At 45.3% G+C, this 22,353-nt stretch overlaps 1 protein-coding gene across 1 annotated transcript in view; it reads left to right on the forward strand.

The window, feature by feature from the left end:
- DNAH17 (dynein axonemal heavy chain 17) overlaps nt 1-22,353 on the forward strand; it is a 15,539,113-nt gene that overhangs the window by 15,257,687 nt on the left and 259,073 nt on the right. Inside the window, exon 81 of the mRNA XM_086931082.1 lies at nt 19,916-20,141. Within this exon, the coding sequence (XP_086787208.1) occupies nt 19,916-20,141 (226 nt within the window). The remainder of the gene's footprint in view (nt 1-19,915; nt 20,142-22,353) is intronic.

Raw genomic sequence — 22,353 nt, forward strand, 5'->3', positions numbered from 1 at the left:
GCTGTCGCAGGCAGGGGAGGCATTGATTTCTGACCAGAGAGGAGGTGATATCACGATGGCGCCGAAACCACAGTTCCGTGCGATGTCACGATGTCGATGGATTCTTGACCACCCACGTCGACGATCGTCGCGATGATGTCGGCTTTGGAGTCAATGCGGCACAGCATGTCGCAAGTCGGAGCAGCGCTCATGGCTATGGCAGGCTTACGATGTAGTTTGCTGGATTCGGTGTGGCACGGCGGCCTGCGTTGGGTCTACGTTGCAAGTCAGAGCAGCGCTCACCGCTTCGATGCAGATGATGGCGTCTCTCGCCGGTGTTGGTATTGCAGAATTCCTTCTGTAGCAGCTACAACAGAAAGTTCCAGATGCAGGCAAACAGAAGGGGTAAAGTCTGGTATCCCTGAGACTTCGGTCAGGAGGCAAGCTCAGATTCAAGCCCTTGGAGAAATATTCTTCAAGATGATGAAAGTTCCTTAAAAGTTCCTTCTACTTTCCTTGGCAATAAAGAAACCACTACAGGCCAACCCAGCAAACAGCACACTGGCAGAGAGGCAGTCCAAACTCCTGCTGCTTCCTTGGTTCTTCTCCTTGGCAAATGTTTGTATTGTGTTCCCAGAAGTGATCTTAAGTCCTGGGGTCTGGGCCCCAATATTTATAATAGCAAATCCTTTGTCCTCTGAAGGCAGAGGGTCCTGTACCAAACCAGTTCTGTGCAGTCCTGGAGCACTTTGTTTACATGACTCATTCTTTTCTTTGGGAGAGTGGACCAGGGTCATCATACACACCACAGGAGGTGGAGCCAGCATTGTGGAAGGCTGGCACAGCCCTATTCAGGCTCAGGTAGTACTCCTCCCACCACTCTACACGCAGATCGGTCTATTCAGCCCTGTGCTGACTCACCCTGTCTCCTGGAGCCACTGTCACTCACAAAACCAGACATACAATACACAACCTAGCAAAGGCAGGCTGGATGGTTAGGTAAGAAAATACCTACTTTCTAAAAGTGGTATTTTCAAACACAGAATGTTAAAACCAAATTCACTAAAAGATGTATTTTATCATCCTGAGTTCAGGCATACTGAATTTGAATTTCTACTGTGTTCCCTGGGTCAGTTAGGATTATAAGATGTTATAATCAACTGCCCATTCTGGGCTATGGGAACAGGTAGCCTTGCCATAGTGAAAAACGAAAATGGTTGTAATTCACAATCAGGACATGCCACCCACATCAGGGCATGTCCTACCTCTTACATACAGTGCACCCTGCCCTTGGGCCTACCTTAGGGGTGCCTGATATGTAGAAAAGGGAAAGTTTAGGGACTGGCAAGTGGATGCACTTGCCAAATCGACATGGCAGTACTAGACTGCACATAGGCTCTGCAATGGCAGGTTAGAGACGCACTTTACAAGCTGCTTCTGTTGATGGCACAATCAGTGCTGCAAGCCCACTAGCAGCATTTTATTTACATGCCCTGGGCACCATGGTGCACTGTACCAGGGTCTGACAAGTAAATAAAATAAGCCAATCATGGGGTCACTAATCAATACATCAATGTAACATAGGGAGCACTTGCACTGTGGAACTGGATAGCAGTGGCGCAGTGCCCAAAGCATCTAAACCAGCAAAACATATAAAAAATAGAGGAGGCAATCAGTGAAAAATGGAAGGAGACTCACGCACTATGGTACCAGGTCTTACACTGCACTACAGACTGCAATAGCAGACCTGCGACATGCGCTAATGTGCTACTCTTGTGTATGGCACAATGAGTGCTGCAGGACCACTAGAGCATTTAATTGACAGGCCCTGGGTACATGTAGTACCATATAGTAGGGACTTCCAAGTTATTTAATCATGCCGATCAGGTGTAGGACAATTTGAGCATGTTTTAGGGAGAGAGCACAAACACTTTAGCACTGGTTAGCAGCGGTAAAGTGCACAGAGTCCTAATGTGAACAAAAACGAATACCAGAAAACAGGAACGGCAAAGTCAAAAAGGTTGGGGGAAGACCACACCAAGGATGACAGGTCTAATACTGGTCTATCAATTTTCTTTTTGGCCTTCACATATGAGGCAAGGACGCTCTTGAAAGCAACTGACTTCGGCATGTAGAAGTGGCATCTATAAAGGCCCCACATCACTTCTGGAGCAGAAAAAGTATCAGTGTGGAGCCACACAGTGTCACCTTCTGGTGCACAGAGGTACTATGGATAAGTTTTCAGATCCAGTCTGATGCCTGGGGAATATTGAAAGAATGAGGAATCTGCAGCTAGATAGACACTCTACCAGAAAGAGCATACTGCAGGTCAGTAACTTGTTCACCTCAGCCACAACATCCAAATGACTTTTGCATCAGATGCAGTAGAGAGGCTCCTCCTTTTAAGGGCAATCAAGACCTGTCTAGCAGGGATAATTCTTCTACTACTTCCTTAAGAAAAATATGGAGCTCTGCCCCATCTTAGACATTTATGATTCAAACCCATTCTTCCTCTAGCAAAAGTTGAAATTACTAAGTTTGCTTCATGTATCATCAGTTCAAATTAATGACTGGATGTGCATAGTGGACCCTACAGGATGGCTACTTTCAAGTACCCATCTTGAAGCAACATGATAAGTACTTCTTTCTCTCAGTGGGAATACAACACTACTAGTGCATGTCAGGGCCCTGCTATTTTGTCTAAATTCTGCCCCTCTGGATTTTATCAAGATCATACCTCCGGTGGCACCCTTCCTGCTTCAGTAAAAAAGTACACTGTTATATGTACCTGGGCAACTGTTTCAGTCGAGTGGTGTCTGTAGGAAGCTAGCGCAGCAGCCAAGGTGACTGACTCCGGAACCCGGGGGCTCTTGGCTCGATCCCCGGCACCGGCGGCAGATCAGCCCAGCACCATGTGGTCAATAGCTCGCTTAATCTTCCCAAAGGCCCCCAGTGCCTTGACACCTTCGGGTAATTGTTTGCGCTGTACAAATACTGGACATTTACATTTTGACATTTTATGTAGTGGGGGGGCCACAGTAGAGGCACACCATTCAAAAATGTCCAGACGACCCTCATTGGTTTACAGGGCTTACTTTAATAATCCCAAGTGCTCTATTTGGGGTAGTGTGGTTGAGCAGCTTAGGCTTATCATAGGGAGTGTTAAGCATTTGTTGCACACAGAGTCAATAAATGGTACACACACTCAGAATTACGAGACCAATTTTGAAAAATAACAGAATTTTATATAATTTTAGACACCCAGATCATCAGAATCAAGTAAGTATTTTTGGAGTTAGGAACCATAAAATGCTCAAATAGCGGTTTTAGAGGTATGAAACTCAAACGATGTTATCCTATGGGAGGAAATACATATACTGGATACATATGCTTGCAAGCAGTTGTAGAGGGTGCTCTTTAGGACTTAGGTTGCTCGGGGGCAAAGGCCCAAAGAACCACTAGCAGTTTGGGTTTGCCTGCCCTGGGATGTCCAGGTGCAGAGGTGCTGGTCAAGATGGTAGCCTTGTGAGCTATACTGTTTAGTTGCTAGAACATTTTAACAAAAAGACTGCAAGGGGGGACTTAGGGAGAAGTCCAGCTGAACCAAAAGAGGGGGCTTGGCTCATGAGGGTCTCTGGAGCAAGGGGACACAATAGTTTTTCATGAACCCAGGCTGTGGAGCTCGGGTGCAGAGGGGTTTGGCCAGCTTGCCAATTGAGTTGAAGGCTCTCACAGTCCTCTGTCTTGACCTGCAGAGGGGAAGAAAACAGACTGCTGGGCCCTTCTTGGTGTGAGCTCCTTTGGTCCTGATGTCCCTTGGTGGGCGGGTTGGTTTTTGTGGTGGTGGTGTCCAGACTGGACACTCAACAAGCCTTGGTTGCGGCAAATATTCATGTACCCAGGGTACTGGTGCACAAGGCTCCTGGGGGGTCCAGCATCTCAAAGCTCACTGGAGAGATGGGGCAGACCCCATGGAAATATGGTAACCTCCTCCTGGCGAGATGCTTCCTCATCGGCGTGATGGCCAGCAAAACAAAGTACCGGACAAATGCGTTTGGTGCCTCCAGATGAAGTGGGATGGCTCCCCCACCCCAAGGGAGATGCTCAGTGGTTGGTGAAATGCCGGACAGACCTCCAAGGGTTTGGGAAGGATGTTCAGTTCTGGATGAGTTGGTCCAGAAAGTGCTGAAGTTTCCAGCAGCCAGGCAGGGTTTGGTGCCAATTTCGGAGCAGGTCCTCTGTTTTTGAAGTTTCAGCTCTTTTTTGTCATCCTTTGGTTCCCAAGTAGTCAAATCTGAAGCTCTGGTATAAGGGGGACCCCTAAATACTGAATTTAGGGACATTTAGGGGAGTGTAGGGCTGTAGCCAATAGGCTACCTACCCATGGGGTGTCTACATTATGTAAATAACCACTTCCTGCGAGGAGAGGACATCATCTTGACCCAGAGTTCCTAGTTTCACCAAACCCAAGATGGTGAAACCCCTCTTCAACTGTCCACTTTAGGTGGCCCACCTTTGGAGTGTGCCTAGCCTGTGTGACACGCCTTCTGACTATCTAATTTCCTGTCTGCTGTGGTGCCTAATGGTCCTCAGGGCGGGAGGTGGCGTTCCCCAGGTCTGGGGGAAGCCATGGTCGCATCTCAAAGGCAGTAGGGTCTTTGAAGCCTCTAGCCTTGAGATGCTAATCTGCTATCCATCTTGCTGGAGGAGGTGTGATCACCTTTTACCAGACAGGCATTGTTCCTGGCCTCAGTGCAGGCTCTCATCTGCAGGGGGTCAGACACTTGTCTGTGGTGGCAGACAGGAAGATACAAGTCAGCCAGCACACTGTGTGACTATTAGGGTTTCAGGAGGTACCTCTAATATGCCCTCTGGGTGCATATCATAATAAAACTGGTACTGGCATCAGTACAGATTTATTAAGACCAAATGTTTGATACCAGACATCAGTTTTTTCATTGAAGGAATTATGTAGCTGGGTAACTCGTAATGACCAGTGCCCAGTACATCCCTTAAGAAAGCTTCTGTATCACTTGCAGTGTTTAGCAATGGGACTAGGCATTACAGGGACACATCTGCTCCTGAAGATGTGCCCTTACAGATAATATAATTAGGGCTCCCTGTTTTATGGTATTTATTTTTTTAGCTTTTCCGTCTGTATTATCCATATTTATTTTTTGCCCACTTTGTCTGTATTTATCCATATTTATTTTGTGTTTTGCGAATAATTGAAGTTGTAAAGCTGTACATTTCCATATTTATTTAACTGATTGACGCACACTCATACTTTCATATCTGTCTGTTTTAGCTATTTCAAAAGAAGCCACATTTTCTGTATTTATCCACTTTTAAAAATAAATGCAGACAGCAACTTATTGTTTTCCGTCTGTATTCATCTGTAAAAACAAAACTGGGAGCCTTAAATATAATGCACACTGCCTTAGGGCCCTAAGGCCTGCTGTAGGGGTGACTTACATATAATACATGGCCTGCTGTAGGGGTGACTTACATATAATACATATAATACACAGTGAGTGTGCCACGTCATGTTTTCAGATTGGTTTGCACGATTTCATGCATCCTGCAATGGCAGTCTGCATTCAGTTTTTTGTGTGGGTCCATTAGGGTGGCATAATACATGTTGCTGCCCTTAGGGACCCGCTTTAGCACCCATGCCCTAGGTAGCAGGAATGTCATTTACTAGGTACTTAAAGGGGTGCTAAAGAGTTTGTCAATTAGGTTAGAACTGAACCTTTGTCTTGTGTTTAGGGAAAGAGCACTGGCAGTGGGACCTGGTTAGCAGGGACCTACCTAGTGCACTATCAACCAACATGAGTACCAGTAAACAACAAGTGGGGGTGGCCATGTCAAAATTTGACACTTTCCGACAGTGTCAATCGAGGGTGTGGTGTCAGGTCTTACTGTAAAACTCAAGACCCTCTAAAGACTTACATTTTCTGTGAACTACACAGTATTTGTCCTGGCTCCATCTATAAGGATTCAGTTCTTAGCTTTAATGTGGACTCCAGCACAGCAAAGGGTAATTAATGGCCATCAGCTACACAATGTTGCCCTTTCTAACCAGGGGGTCTGTGTCGAGAATGGTATGTCCATAGACAACTGAGACTCACCCATAGTGATGGTAGCCCATGCCAAGTTCCACCTGTATTTCCTGCAACCTCATCTGGTGAAGCACTTGGAACAGTGATTAGAAGTCTGTTCAAATCTGTAGGAAGCTGGCTTAGTATATGGTGCACACTTATTTAAGTGATGCACCTTGCACTACTCCAAGAAACACTTTTTGTGATTTTTAGTGGTCTTTGATAACCATAGAAAGTGCTCAAAAGTGGTAGCTGTGGAGAGCAGCATTCAGGATTATCTTGAAGGAGTGTTAAACAGTTTGTTTTACCAGTGTAATCAAAAGTGTGAGTTAAATGAAAAAAAAACACAGTGTTTATATAAAAATACTTCTATATATATGACACAACACTCACTAACTAATTGGTATATCTCCTACCCAGAGATATCAACACAATGTACAAGACTATTTCAAATGCAATCAGGTAAGTAGCACAAAATACAGTGGTCTCCAGGGCGAGACCAAACCATATAGTAAGAAAGTGGTATGGGAACTGCAAAGGAGAACGGCTCTTGGACCAGAAGATCCAGAGGAGCCAGGGATTCAAGGAACCACCCAAGGTAAGTACCCAGGAACCCAACAGAAGTTTTGTGCAAAGTGGGAACACTGCCACTTGCCCAATGGATGTTAAAGGAGAAGTCACGGTTCCAAATTTGCAGAAGACCCCCTGGTTCTCAACTTCCGGCATGGGACAGCTCGTGCAAACTGTTCCTGGTCTTCCACAGCGTTGCTTGGTCCTCACAGCTGTAGCAACAAGGTCACCATCAACTCTCCTCCATCTTCCGTCATTGGGATGTCCCACAGTGTAGTTATAAAAAGTTATATTTATTATACATACTCACTAACACATTGGTATATCTCCTACCCGGAGATATCAACAGAATACACACAATATTTCAAAAGGGAAACAGGTAAGTAGCACAAATAAACAATAGTCTCCAGTGGAGACCAAATCATATACTAATAAAGTGGAATGCAAACTGTGACCTAAGTCGAGACAGGACCCAGAAGAAATTGAAGAGCTAGAGACCCAAGAAGCCATTCTAGGTAAATACCCAGGAATCAAATAGAGGCCATGTGACGGGTGGAAACACAGCTGCGTACTGAATGCATGTCAATGTGGAAGTCGAGTTGACCCTTCCCAGAGGACCCCGAAGAATTCCCTTGGAGGACGAAAGGTTATAGAGCCAGCCTACCCGTGGATGCCCCGGGAACCAGGTTACCTACATCAGGGAAGCCAGGTGCATCGAGGTAACGAGACTTCGAAAACCTCAGTAGACGACAATGGAACACTTAGAAGAAAATGCTTCTGGAGAAGATGGCGAAGAAGTCCAGTCCAATCCAAGGGTGGGTTCTGGAAGTGAAGAACCTGCAAGCAGAGGGGACAGAGTCTGTGCCACTTGGACGTGGCCAGGAGGCATGAAGAGACAACACCCTCCAATGTCAGGAGGCTCAGAAGAGTCAAAAGGGACCTTGTTGCTGCAGCTATGAAGACCAGACGATGCTGAGGAATATCAGGAGCCAGGCAAGAGCTGTCCCACATCAGATGTTGGTGACTAGGTGTTCGGTGTCCAGAGGGAGCACGATCAAGCCTTGGTAGCCGCTACTGGCATGGAAAACAAAAGGAGCACTGTTGGGACCAGCAAGGTCCAAGGGACTCACAAACAGCAGGAGAGTCAGAGCAGGCCTGAGCAAGCAGGAGAGCCCACTGAAACAATGTAAGGCCCTCAGGAGGATCCAACAGCAAAAGGCACAGAAGTCGTTAGTGGACCTCGAGCAGCTCACCAAACATGAAGGCCCACGGTGCAGAGGATGAGATGAGGACATTGACCTTAGAGGTAAGAGATGCTTGAGGCAGGAGCTTCTTGTAGCCCGAAGATCTCTGGAGTACAATCCCAACAAGCCTTGGCAATGGCACAAGTCAACATGGTGCACAGAGGCTCAGTCCCAGTGGTTCCAACGAGGGATACTGGCCTCAAAATTGCACAGAGGACATGTCAGGCCTCAAGGGAGTGTTGCTGAGCCTAAGGAAGTTCGTAGGACGATAAGAGCAGAAGACCAGTCAGCTTCATTGCTGTGCCTGCAGATGCAGGAGAGTGATTCCTTCCTTCCAAGGTAGATTTCTTCTGGTGTCCTTGATGCCCACTGGTGTTTTGAAGTACCAGGAAGAAGCACAGACAAAGATGAAGAAGACTTGAAGAACAGTGAGACAATGGGCAGCAGGAGTATTCTTTGGTGCAGTCTACGTTCCAGTCGAAGTCCAAGTGTCCAGACGGTCAAAGAGCGACGTAGTTTCAGGCTTGAGTCTTGTCCTACGACTAATCTAAGGAACCACCCACAGGTAAGCCATTAAGTACCTTAAGGAAAGTGTTGGAGCAACTTCGGAGTCCCTCCCAGAGGAGGGGCTGGACAGAGGGGCAGATACTCCCATGTCCTTTGTCCATTTCCGCGCCTAAGCAGGAGCCAAGGGCTCCCTGAACTGGCTTAAACTGGAATATGCAAGGAGGGCACCAAATGTGCCCTTCAAAGCAGTCTGGTGGTGCTGGCAAGCGCCTCTATCCCAGCCCTATACACCAAGTCCTGTCTGGAAGGTTGTCACACCTCCCTGTGACAGGCAACCATTAGCTCTACCCACCCCTGCTCAAGCTTTGCCCAGCAGCAGGAGGGTCTCATCGTGTTTGTGGTCTGCAGCAGTACCAGTGGAGAAGTGTGGCTCAATGGTTAGAGCGGCAGACCCTGATGCAGAGGTCTGGCCCGGACCAGGGTTCAATTCCGGCCTCGGCGGGTCTTGGGCTCAATTTCCCCGGACCTGATAATTTTCGCCTCGGTGCCTATTCTAATAATGGGTCCCACTCTGCAACTCTGGGCAATAGTTTGCTTAATCTCCACAATGGCCGTAACAGTGCTAGGATGCCTGGCTTCACCTTGGGGTGCCCAGGAGTGGGCACTTCACAGGGAAAGGCCAGGAAGGGTTCCACAGCGGTATGTGCACAGCGCCATGGGACCCCTTCGGGGGTGATTCGTGCGCTATATAAAAGCACTACATTTACATTTATTAACTTACTGGCCGACCCTGAAAGGCTGTTATTGGAAGTACACGGGGGTTACCAAGGGAGCCTCCCTGTACATGGGATCATACGTCCAACACTGGAATCAGTGTTGGGGTAGGATTCCAACATGTTTGATACCAAACATGACGGGGTTCAGTGCAGCCACTATATAGTTAGACATCTCATAATGACTGCTGTCCACTATATTTATTTAACTGGCTAACCACACTTACAAAGCCTGTAGAATGGACTCCAGGGTTTGTAGGGGTGTCCTGCTCATGTAGTGGCACCCTCAGACTTATAACCGAGCACCCTGCCCTCAGGACTGAAGAGCCTGCCTTAGGGTTTACTTATAGGTTTTAAGTGCAGTGACCTCAGATATAAAAAAACTTATATCTGCCCCGAGAGGTGCAAGCACCAACTCACACAGGCTGCAAGGGTACGCATGAATACACAGTTATAGTGGGCTCCCATGGGTGCCACAATACATGCTGCAGCCCATGGGAGACCCCTGGTGCCAATGGCCTAGGTACCTCAGTACTACATACTAGGGCAAAGTTATTCAATCTGTGAGCCCCCCCCCCCACACCATCTCAGGGGGGGGGGGCGCTCACTCCACCCTAAAATGTTACCTTTGTTCCTCTCACTGTCCTGCCATGAAAGTCTTCAACCATTTCATATGTTTTTTTTTTCCTTGTAGAAGTCCGGTAACAGGGTTGGAGTATGGATGGAGGGTAAATGGACGAGGCACTACGTGCCTGTGCTTTTGTTATTTTAAGAGCAGACACATTAACCGTCCCAGGAGGGGTTTAATTCGTATAGCTGAAATGCTTCAGCTGCAGTGGGAAGCAGGAAGTCTCTCTCCTCTGCTAAAACCGAAAGCAAACGAACAGACAGTCCTGTTCCTTTGCGTTCTATTTCATAGCAGAGGGCTTGCCTCCCACTGCAGCTGAAGTATTTCAGCTCTATGAATTAAAGACAGAGCGAGAAATTACACTACACTTTCATTACACGTCATGTTTTTAATACATAATTTACCAACGACGGAGAGCAAGCTGAGTTAACGGACCATCCCTGCACTTAGTGGACAGATGGTCATCTTACATTTGTTGTCAGATAGTGCGAATCACCATGGCAGGGGAAATGACCATCCTTGGATCTGCAGTTTTGGATCTTCTGTTTGCCGGATAATTTGAAATGAAATGAAATGAATTGAAAATGGATTTTGTAAAGCGCACGTAGCTGCCCTGAGGCGTCCAAGCGCTGAGACTAATACAGAGGTGCAGTTAGATGAAAATGATGTCCCAGTGAGAGTTCTACTCATTGAACAAAAAGTTTTTAATTGCTTGCGAAAAGAAGTGAGTTCTGGATTAGACCTTAGATATTGGGGGAGAGCATTCCACATCTTGGCCACGTTATAGGAGAAAGAGCGGCCACCCGTTCTAGTTCTCTTTATTTTAGGTACCATGGCCAGAGTGGCATAGGCTGAACGCAACTGTCTGGCAGGATGGTACGGGGTGACGAGGGATAGATTAATTGCTGGACCAGTATCCCAAAAAGCCTGATGAGCGAGGCAGAGGGACTTTAAACTGATTCTCTCCCTAACTGGGAGCCAGTGTAGGCTTTTTAGCCCAGACTTAACGGATGACCTGCGGGGGATTTGCAATAGTGTCCGGGCAGCACAGTTTTGGATTGTTTGTAGTTTCCGCAGGGTAAAATCAGGCGCTCCCAGATACAGGGCATTCCCAAAGTCCAACTTTGCATGAAAAGGTAGCAGAGGAAGGATCTTTCTAATAATTCTGAGGAGGCCAAAGCAGGTGGCAGATAATCTGGTTGCCTGATAGTCGAATGACAAAGACCTATCTAACCAGATACCAAGGCTCTTAATGGTGTCCTTTGGTGCCGGTGGTGGTCCCAGACAGGGTGGCCAGATCGAATCGATGGAAGCAGGAGCAAGCTGACCCAGTAACATGAGCTCCGTCTTGTCTCCATTGAGTTTGAGACAAGACTTGGTGATCCAGCTCTTGACCCTCTCTAGACAGCCCGCCAGATCAACCCCGGCTGAGGAGCCACACTCTTGGGCCAGAGAGACCACCAGCTGAGTATCATCCGCATAGGTAATGATCTTAATCCCATATGGGCGGACGATCTCAGCTAGCGGTCTCATATAAACGATGAATAACGTCGGGCTCAACGAAGAACCTTGAGGGACTCCACAGCCCAGATGTTTGCTGGAGGAAATGGCATTGTGTTCGTAGACCTGGAATGTTCTATTGTTCAGATAAGATATAAACCATTCCAGAGCTCTGCCAGATAATCCAATGTCCACGAGACGCCGCAGAAGGATACCGTGGTTAACGGTATCAAATGCAGCGCTCAGATCGAGGAGGATGACTGCCACCGATCCTCCTCGATCTAAGATTTTTCTTGATTCCTCCGTAACCGCCAGCAGAGCAGTCTCCGTCCCATGTTTTGGTCGGAAACCAGTCTGTGAGGGGTCTAGCAACTGATTATCTTCAAGAAAGGATGTCAATAAGCCATTTATATATTTCTCCAAGATTTTACCAGCCCAGGGAAGCAAGGAGATCGGGCAGAAATTATTGAAATTCTTAGTATCCAAATTGGGTTTTTTGACAAGGGCCCGCACCATGGCCTGTTTCCATGCCAGTGGGACTATGCTTGTGGAAATGGAAGTGTTGAATACTTTTAGCAGAGTAGGAAGAATGGTATGGGTAATAGTGGCCAAGACACGGGGAGGGGCGGGATCACTGGGTGAGCCCTATTTCACCTGCGACATTAAGGAGGTGAGTATTTCCGCGCTCAACAAGGGGAATTCATCTAGTGAAGATGAACGGTTGCACTTAGCTTCCTGTAGAGGAAGGAGAGGTGAGTCCTCCAAAATGATCAGGTCTGTGGGTGGAAAGGAGGAATATATGAGATCAATTTTATGGAAGAAAAATTCCGCCAACTCCTCACACCGAAGCTGGGGATCGTGATCAATTAATGGCGGTAGTGGAAGCTTCGTGAGGCTTTTCACGATCTGATAGATCTCTTTGGAGTTGGAGCCGGCTTCGGCGATTTTATGTGTATAATATCTGGATTGGGCAGTTTTTATATCATTTTTATAGGCCCTAATGGCCTCTCTGTAGATAATTTTGTCCGTCTCAGCATACCCCAAGCACCATTTCCTCTCGAGTCTTTTGCATTGGCACTTTTTCTCCGGGAGCTCAGCTGAGTACCAGGGGGCAGAAATCCTAGATCGCTTTAGAGCAGTTTTCTTGATGGGAAGAATGGCATTAAGGGAACTATTTATCCATTTATTGAATATGTCATTAGCTGATGACGGATCCTGATCAATTGATGGTGTTGATGTTACTAACTCATGTGACCATTGGTCCAACGAGAGTTTTGACCAGTTGCGAGCTTCTCGTACTGCAGATGTTAGGGCTGGAGTTTTACAAGTCTCCCATACTAGGGGAATTAACGAATGATCTGTCCAGGGAAGTGCTATTGGGGAAAATGCCTTCAGATTAGAGCAGTTGCTGAACACCAGATCTAACAGGTGACCTTTAGTATGTGTTGGAGATAAGACAAGCTGGGTCAACTGTAGAGCGGAGAAATCTCCAGTTAACTCTCTGGCAATGTGGTCAGTCATATCATCAAAATGGATATTTAGGTCACCTAATAAGGTGTAGTTGGACGGGGAAGAGGCAAGATCTGCAACCCTTGGTGACAATGATTCATGGAACTATTTAGCTGGGCCAGGGGGACGATAAATGAGCGCTCCAGTGAAACTTATGTTAGGAGGAAACTCAAGACAGAAGGACATGCTTTCACAATCAGTGAAGGGGTTGGGGAGGCAACGGCAGGCATAATGATCACTAAATATAATTGCCAGGCCGCCTCCTTTCTCATTGGGTCGCTCCTGTCTTACTATTTGATACCCCTGCCCCAGGGTTTGTACTAACTCCGGTTCGGAGTGCGGTGTTAGCCACGTTTCGGTAAGAAAAAGTGCGTCCGGTTTGAGCTCCTCGAGTAGTAAAGATATTTCTAGGCAGTGCCTCGGTAAGGATCTGCAATTCAAAAGAACATTTTAAATGATTGTTGTTTGTCTGCGGGGGGCATAGGTTTAAGCTGAGCATTGCAATGCCCACACTGTATTGGAATATCTGAGGGATGGTAGAGATGTGAGCAAGTCGCGCTCGCTTGTGTTCTTATCCCTCTCAGATCAGTAGAGGTGTAGCTCCTGATGATCCCTGTAAAAGATGCAGGGGTAATGGCCCGCTGCGCCTCCTAAATGAGGGAACCATTTTATAGTAATGAGGGCGGGAGTGGCCGAGCACTGGTCTGCTCGCAGTGCTCCTCACCCAAGATGGCGGACGTTGGGCAATACTGCCGATTCGTGGTAGTCAGGCACCGCAGGCAAGGGAAGTGGCCCAATATCTGGACAGGTTGTCGAGGGGATAGCCAAAGTAAATTTTTAAAAGTGATTAAGTGCAATTTTTAAAATCAATCGCAACGTAATTTTTAAAACGAATCAATGCAATTCTCAAGATCAATCGCAGCGTTCTGTTACACACAAGTCTCGGCTTCCGCCTCAGGACCACACCAATATCAAACACAAACACACTGTTAGTCGGAGTGCGTAGGATTCTGGGTGTTTTTATAGTAATGAGGGCGGGAGTGGCCGAGCACTGGTCTGCTCGCCGTGCTCCTCACCCAAGATGGCGGCCGTTGGGCAATACTGCCGATTCATGGTAGTCAGGCACCGCAGGTAAGGGAAGTGGCCCAATATCTGGACAGGGTGTCGAGGGGATAGCCAAAGTAAATTTTGTAAAGTGATTAAGTGCAATTTTTAAAATCAATCGCAACGTAATTTTTAAAACGAATCAATGTAATTCTCAAGATCAATCTCAGCGTTCTGTTATACACAAGTCCCGGCTTCCGCCTCAGGACCACACCAATATCAAACACAAACACACTGTTAGCACAACAGTATTTACCGCTGCCTACACCAAGAGTGATTGGAATTGATCTTGGGACAACATATTGTTCTGTTGGGGTGTTCCAGCCTGGCACAGGTGAAGTGAAGGTCATACCAGATGAAAGCGGCCATCACTGTATTCCAAGCATAGTGTCATTCACAGAAGGAGACGTATATGCAGGATATGATGCCTTGGATCTCGCAGATGCCAATCCCCAGAACACGGTATATGATGCAAAACGATTCATATTCCCTCTGGATGAATTGAATCATATAAGTAGCAGGTATCCGTTCAAGGTTTTACATAAGAATGGAGTTGTTAAATTTTCTGTAACCACCAACGAAACCTTCACTGTAACTATATTGGATCTCAACTCTTGCTAAAGTTAAAGAAGATTGCGGAGAGATATCTTGACATTCCAGTGTCAAAGGCTGTCATTTCAGTACCAGCAGAGTTTGATGACAGTGCTTAATTTGAAAAAAAAAGTGCTGGTGCTAAAGATTTCTCAGAAGAACGGAGTCATTGCTATCAAAGGTCGAGGTGGTGAATACTAAGGCTGCATTGTCTTGATTTCACCTCATGCCTCTCGCATTCACCACCAGAACTCCCCTGCCCCTTTACCTCACACTTTCACATTCATTTTCCTCCTTTTTCTCCCTTTGTCACTATTTTTCCGTTTTTCTCTTCCTCCTTCTTTTCCCTTTTTGTATTTTCTCTCTTACTTGGGATCAAATTATGTTAAGAAAAAATAAGTGCTAGTACCTAAAATAAGTTTTGGTTGGTCCTACCGGCAAACACTGGCTTGAAATAAAGATTGCAATACTTTAAATGGGACAGAACTGGTAATTCGCTATAAAACCTTACATATATAAGTGTGAAGTGCCTGCACTGTTCAAAAGCAAGCAATACTTTTAATGAACCGATTTTCAATATATCAGGCACTGTTCAGCAGAAGTACATTACTCTAGGTGGGAACAGATACTCCAAAACATAACTACTTTTAGTGGCACAGCACTGACAGCATCAATATAAGCAACAAAGAATATGTAACTCCCCAGAAGAACAGCAACTCTTTTTCTTGTACTTTTGGGGGGCGGTACATAAGCACCTGGTGCATGTTTCCATCCTCATCTGTTTTTAACCCACACAAGTGCGTGTGCATGTACAAATTATTAGCGTAAATCAGGTGTCAAGTGTGAGGATCTCTGATGATGGTGAGCATGAGAGAGAAAGGGAAAGAGCAACTAAGTGAGATAGAACAGAAAAGAGAGGAACGGAATACGAGGCAGAGTGTGATAGAGATCAAATGAAGGAGAGAATTAGAGGGAGAGATTGCTCTGTTTTCCTATGCAGCGTGAAATGACAAAACGTGCTGTAGCAACCGCTATGTAAAAGTAAAATAACAACACTGCACTCTCTAATTTCATGCCCTGAAGGTAATAATTCACATTTGAATTGTTAGTATGCTGAGCTACATCGAGAAGTTATTTATTAATAAAGTTATTAACCACACAGAGGCAATTTAGGCTGTGTCACGCAACATACAGTAGCCCATAGTAACATAGATACAATAGAACACAAAAGGTCTGGACTAGATATCCAGAGTTGTGTATCTTAGCTGTCACGTACTTGGAGGTGTTAGGAATTACAAATACTTGGTTATGCAGGCATGAATCTTGGCTCACACTCTCACAGCCGCGACACTCACCGGGACTCGAGAGATGAGAACAACACCCTGTGCCGAGTCAGAGAGGTAATTATATCATGAACGCCATTTGTGATGTGCAGACGCGTGTAGACCTGGCACGGATACGCATGTTCCGGTGCTAAGCACCGGAAAGCACTGGCACAAATTAAGCACTGATTAATGAATGGTGTACAGTATAACCAATGAGATGTTGAAATAAATAAAATATGCACAAAGAAACACTGGAACAAATATAATAAACAATAATATATACTTATTATCAGTGTGACTAAAAGAGTGGGATTTTTGAACTATTAATAGGTGCATATAGTCAGTGTAGCTAAAAAGGAAGGATCACCTGTGGCATCAACTCGAGCATGGGTAGGGGAGAAAAGGAAGGAGTCATTGAGTTAAGAATGTTAATAAAGTCGCACAAACAGAGCACATGCGGAGCAAAATCCAGTATGGATGTGTTCTGGAAAAACGTAATGGTTTTATATACTCAGGGTGGGCTCAACTTGAGCTATATAGATAATGTAAAATTATGAGTTGCTTGCAGGTTTGGCGGTTGTACGTCTTCAGAAAACTAAACGGCTGCTTCAAGTGTTGTCTGTGATAGGGGACCAACATTTTAAAGCAGGAGTTTCAAAGTTTATGCTGACCTTTCCAAACTTTAACTTCTCTGTAGGCATGTTTGCAAGTTACACCGTAGCTGAAATTAGTCTGTTCTTTGTTTTCGGTTTTAGCAGAGGAGATGTCCTGCCTCGCACTGCAGCTGAAGCATTTCAGCTTTACAAATTCAACCCCATCCTGGGAGGGTTAGGTCTTCCCAGAAAGGAGAGAACGTTTTTTTCTTTTTAAATTACACAAGCAGACGCGCAACTCCCACCGGGCTAAAAGGGATTTAAGTTGCAATATGAAAATTGAATTCAGCTAAGACTGAAGTCTTACTATTTGGGGCCAAAGAAAATTTCTGGTCCCCAAGGTGGTGGCCCGAGGAAATGGGGGCACCCCCCTCTCCAGTTACAAAGGTCAAAAACCTGGGGGTACTCATGGATGAGTCAACGCCCTGTCGTCATCCATTCACTATGTCTTGAAAACTATACTAAAGGTACTGCATTACATCCCGGATGAACACAGAAAAATGGTGTTAACAGGATTGGCAATATCCGGACTAGACTATTGTAACAGCCTGCTTCTAAATGCCCAAAAGGGGCTGTTAAGCAAACTCCAAATTCTGCAGAATGCGGCGGCCCGCTTAATTACAAGCACTTCCAAATTCTCGTCGGTAGCACAAGATCTGATAAAACTTCACCGGCTGCCAGTGCGGAAAAGAATAGTCTTCAAGGCCCTCTGTGTCGTTTTTAAAGCATTAAATGGCTTGAGCCCCCACTGTATGACCTCTTTCTTTCAGTGGTACAAACCGACTAGGGCACTTAGGTCGGCTAACCAAGGTCTGATCATTGTCCCTAAAGCCAGCAAGGCTCGCTGGGGGGGAAGGAGTTTCTCCCTTGGAGCAGCTAAGGCGTGGAATGCTCTGCCACTGGCCCTTAGGCAGATGTCTGACCTGCTGCCCTTTAGACGGGCCCTGAAAACTTGGCTATTCACACACTAATCCCCTCCTCTCGCACAACAGTGGCTATTCAGCGCCAGGACACCGTTTCGGTAACAGTGCGCTTAACAAATGTGGAAATAAATAAATAATGCCAGCCATGTGTTTAAACAACCTGCAAATTGCTTGTCTTGACACTAAATATGGTTATAAATAGAAATGTATGTATTCATTAGTAATATGACTTTTCTGTCTTTGTTCCTTTTTATTATCAGCCATGGATCATTCAAGCTGCCCTAGAACACACTTAAAAGTGCTTTCTATTTATATTTGCTGTTTGAAGTATGCACAGACAAGTGCTGACAATACAGCTTTAGGTGACTGTTTATATGTGTACGGCCTGGGACATCAAAATAATGAGCTGGCAAAACTAATCATAAATCTGGAAGTTTGTTGCAAGATCAGCACATTTATTTCCTCCACCCTCGATCCCTGGTTAATGCCATAATAGCAAAAGTTTAACTTATATCTCAAACCCTACCCTGCCGTCAATAACATGCTAAGTTACTTCAAGTGTCTGGGAATGCACCTTGCATGCAGACAACTCGCTCCTCATTCTCGCCCTTCACTTTCACGCTCACCCTGCACTCACAGCGATCACATTGCACTCACACTGATCCCCATGCACTCACACCATTCACTCGCTCACCCTGCACTCACAGTGATCACTGCACTCACAATGCACTTGCGCTGTTCACCCTTTACCTCACCCTGAAGTCATACAAGCACACTACTCAACCTGCACTCATGTGGCACTTCACTCAACTGTCCCCCTCACTGCTTAATCTGCAGTCTCACTCAAATAAGCCCATCACTAACCATTCATTCATTCGTCCCACTCTGCACTTACATCCGCACCCAAATTCATATGGTCACCTCACGCACCCTACAGTCACTCCTCTTACCCTACTCTCAAACTGTCATATGACTCATGTGCACTCACATGGGCTCTTCTGCCACCTACACAGCGCAGAGGTTTAAAAAAGGTTGAACATTATATGCCGGATATTGCCCGGGATATGCGTGTGGCAGTCGATTATGTAGTGTACCAGATTCCAGAAATTTCTCTCAGGTGGTAGGGAGGCCCAACATCCAAAAGAATTCAGCTGGGGGGCTCAACTTCCACAAGTTTGAAGACCTCTGTACTAGGGTCTGGCAAGGGTACACCTGTAGCCAATTGTGGATGTACCAAAGTACTTACCAGGGTCAGTTTACGAAGAAAGCACAGTGACGGGGGTCCTGATTAGCAGGATCCCAGTCAGAACTAAGTTAAAAACACACTGACACCAGGCAAAAAGTGGGGGTAACCATGCTAGAAGGATCATACCTTTCTACAAAATCTCATCCCTGTCAATCATTTCAGGTCCTGACTTTGTAATGGTTGGAAAAGACTCCCATTTCTTGGGAGGAAGCCCTTTCGGCTAAGCATGTTTACAGCTTGTGGCCCCCATTAACTCTTCAAAGTACACATGGGGCACATATTGCAGGACACTCTATCAGTGCCTGTGTAGGACAAATGAAATACATCCTGTGAGAAGCTGAAGACCTAGCTTTTCAAGTGAACCTAAGCAGGTCTATACTCACACACCTGCTAAGCACCAGGATATTCTTGCAGGTCATAGTGTGATTTACAAATACACATAACATAACATCCCCATGCAGAAATGTATGACTGTATGTGTGACTCTGGACCACATTGGAAAACAACATTTGGGATGTCTGGAGGGGCAATCCAGTGTTTTGTAAAATTCCTTTAAAAGGTACTTATTTATTTTTCTGTATTTTAATTTTTTGGGACAAAAATCAATTCTGGTTATCAATTGTTTAGCAAGGCGAAATAGGAATTATGCAGTAGCAGCTCCTCCGCTATGGCGGAGGAGCATCGCCCCACTGCTTTCAAGCAGTGCAAGAAGAGGAAACATAACATGATAATAACTGAAACTTATTATAATGTTATGTTTCCTTTGCGGGCATGAGGGTGGGTGGGGCTACTCTGCTCACAGAGCAGGGCAGGGGCAGAGTGCTTTGCACACTCAAGTGAGTAATGACTGCAGTCATGCGCACTACCCTGTTCTCCATGCAGGCTGCATTACAGCCTGCATGGAGAACATGCCCACCCCTACAGCCCCTGGCTCAGACTCAGACCAATCACAACGCTCCATTGGAGCATTGTGATTGGCTGGCTTAAGGGTGGGAGCCTGGCTGCCTGCTTCCTGTTCCTGGAAGCGGACTCAGGAGAGCATGAGCATAGAAGACGCAATACCTGTCCACGAGGTAAGTTTTAAAAAAGAAAATTCTGAAACCCTGCTCTCCCCACCCCCACGGGACACTACCCGCGAGCCATGCCGGCCAACCCTGGAATTACCGGGGAAAAATTGGGTTTCTTCTAAAAAAAAAATGAGTTTTTTTTTTTCATTCTCACTTCCATTTGACTGACTTGTTCTTTTCATTCCTCATATTCAGGAGCTGGAAGCTTGGACAAATGACTTTCTTCTGCCCAATGCAGTATGGCTAACTGGATTCTTCAATCCGCAGTCGTTTTTGACGGCCATCATGCAGTCCATGGCTAGGAAAAATGAATGGCCACTTGATAAGATGTGTCTTTCTGTGGAAGTGACAAAAAAAAACCGTGAGGACATGACTGCCCCACCCAGAGAAGGAGCCTACGTCCATGGGCTGTTTATGGAAGGTAAAGGGTGCTACATAATTGGCTGTAATGGACTAGATATGGAACAGAAATTTCCAAAAGTCTGAGTTGCTGTGTAACGATTTATTTGAATATTTTTGTAGCAATATTCTACCAAATCATAACTTGTTTTTTGTTTCCAGTGGCAGGGGAAGTTCAGTGAATTTGCCAACATTTGTTTTTTGAGCTGTAACGGGTTATTTCCTTTGGTTGCGATATCAAGCTGTTATTTATCTGCATTAACAATACCCTGAGAGTTTGTGGAATTTTTTTTGGGCAGGGTGCTTCACAATTTAAAAACATAACTTACAACTTTTCTTTTTAAAGAAATGTAATAGGCCTTATATTCAAATAGAGGTCCACCAATACATGCCCCAAGAGTGGGAATCGGGTGTCTGAATTTTTCAAGGACGTTATTTACTGAGCAGGTAAGCAATCCCATGCGGAGTATACTGCACATTCTCTGAGCCGAAGCCCCTATTCCAGGGTTCCTTACCACTGCAAACAAAAAGCATTTGTCATCTATGCTGCCATGGATATATAAGTCTTTGTTTGGGTCTAGTCATATTTTCTAACTTTTAGTCTCAACAATTATAAGCGCTGGGTGTTCCGGAATCAGCCAGCCAATGTTTTGCCCAATTTTTCAATCTTCCATTTTGGGCAGAATAATCATCTATGTTGCTCAGCAATATCCCCTCCATGGCATGAGGATGGCATTTTACTGCTTCCAGGGTTATTATATCAAATTGTTTGTAATTGTATAATGTTGTACACATCTCGAGGCATTTTGCACATTCTTTGACATAATGTCCACCACTAAGTTCAAACCCCATTTCATTTCATAGTGCCATCTTCACTAATTGTTTAATGCAGTTGATCAGAAATGACCCTTTTAGGGATAAAATAAGTCCTGCAGAGCTTTTCAAACAGGGATGATTGTCTGATAGCAACTACCCTGTTATCTGCCACTATCACCTGTTGTTGAATCTGGAGGTGTCTCACCCTTTAACTCTTATACAGTTTGAAATCCTTCCTACACCTATCAGTGGACCTAATCTAATTTTAGCAAACATATTTTGCTATTTTTATGCAAAAACCCATCTCAACTTTTCAAAAGTATTTAATCACTGCTGTGTTTTAAGGTGATGTAAAACCCCATAAAAAGATGCAATAAATCCAGAGGGAGTTTAAAGAAGTTTCATCCACAAGGCACACACAGTACTGTTCAGTGTACAGGCAGAAACGGAATGAAGTGAATTCCAGTTCTAAGTGGAATCACTGTCAACTGCATGGCAGATGCCAGAATTAAAAGTATACAAGGGAATTAAAGGGAAAGGACTAAATGGAGACACAGGGAAAATACATGTAATGTAGCACATTTCCCCCATTAGGAAAATTCAAGAAGGAACACTTACATATTTGGCCACTCTTTTGACATTCCAAACCTTGCCATGTGGGGTGACAATGCTGTTGTGATTGATCATGACAATTTTGATGGGTCTACCAAATTTCATTTCACCTTTAAGTAAAATACCTGGTTTACGTATCCTGATCCATAATAATGTTTACTTTTCTCTTACTTTTCTTTCACCTTAAGGGCCACATCCTCTTTGTTGACCATATAACTATGGGTATGGGTATTTACCATTTTTTTAAACCACCATGGTCACAATTTGGAGACCGGTTCCATCCCTTTAAGTAATTGGAAAGGAGAGACTTCAGAAGTGGAATGTGGATTTATACGGTTTAGCCATAACTTCTCTCTCAGCGTGTCTTTACACTGAGGCCCAAAATTAGGTGCCCACAGAATGTCTTGTTTAAGAACTCTATTGTATCTCTCTGCTTGGCCATTACCTTGAGGTTCGTACAAGGCTGGGGTAACATGGTGAATATTAAAAAAGGCAAGGAAGTCAGCCATCTCACAAGACTTCATCTGTACACCATTATCGGTGATAAGAACTTCTGGGTAACCTTCACGGGCAAAAACTTCCTTGAAGAACACAATGACAATCTCAGAATTGGTATATGGTACTAGTTTGACCTCAGGCCATTTCGAGTGGTAATCAACCATCACCAAGGCAATTCTGAAGCCTTGAGGCAAGAAATTGAAAGGACGGCAATGTCTCAACTGATCTTTTGCCATGGAAACTCAAGCCATTCAACAGGAATAAGGGGAGCAGGATCACATTTCAACATTTTCTTACTATTCACGCAC

This window comes from Lissotriton vulgaris, chromosome 7 (genome assembly GCF_964263255.1).
Source record: "Lissotriton vulgaris chromosome 7, aLisVul1.2, whole genome shotgun sequence".
Classification (NCBI taxonomy): domain Eukaryota; kingdom Metazoa; phylum Chordata; class Amphibia; order Caudata; family Salamandridae; genus Lissotriton; species Lissotriton vulgaris.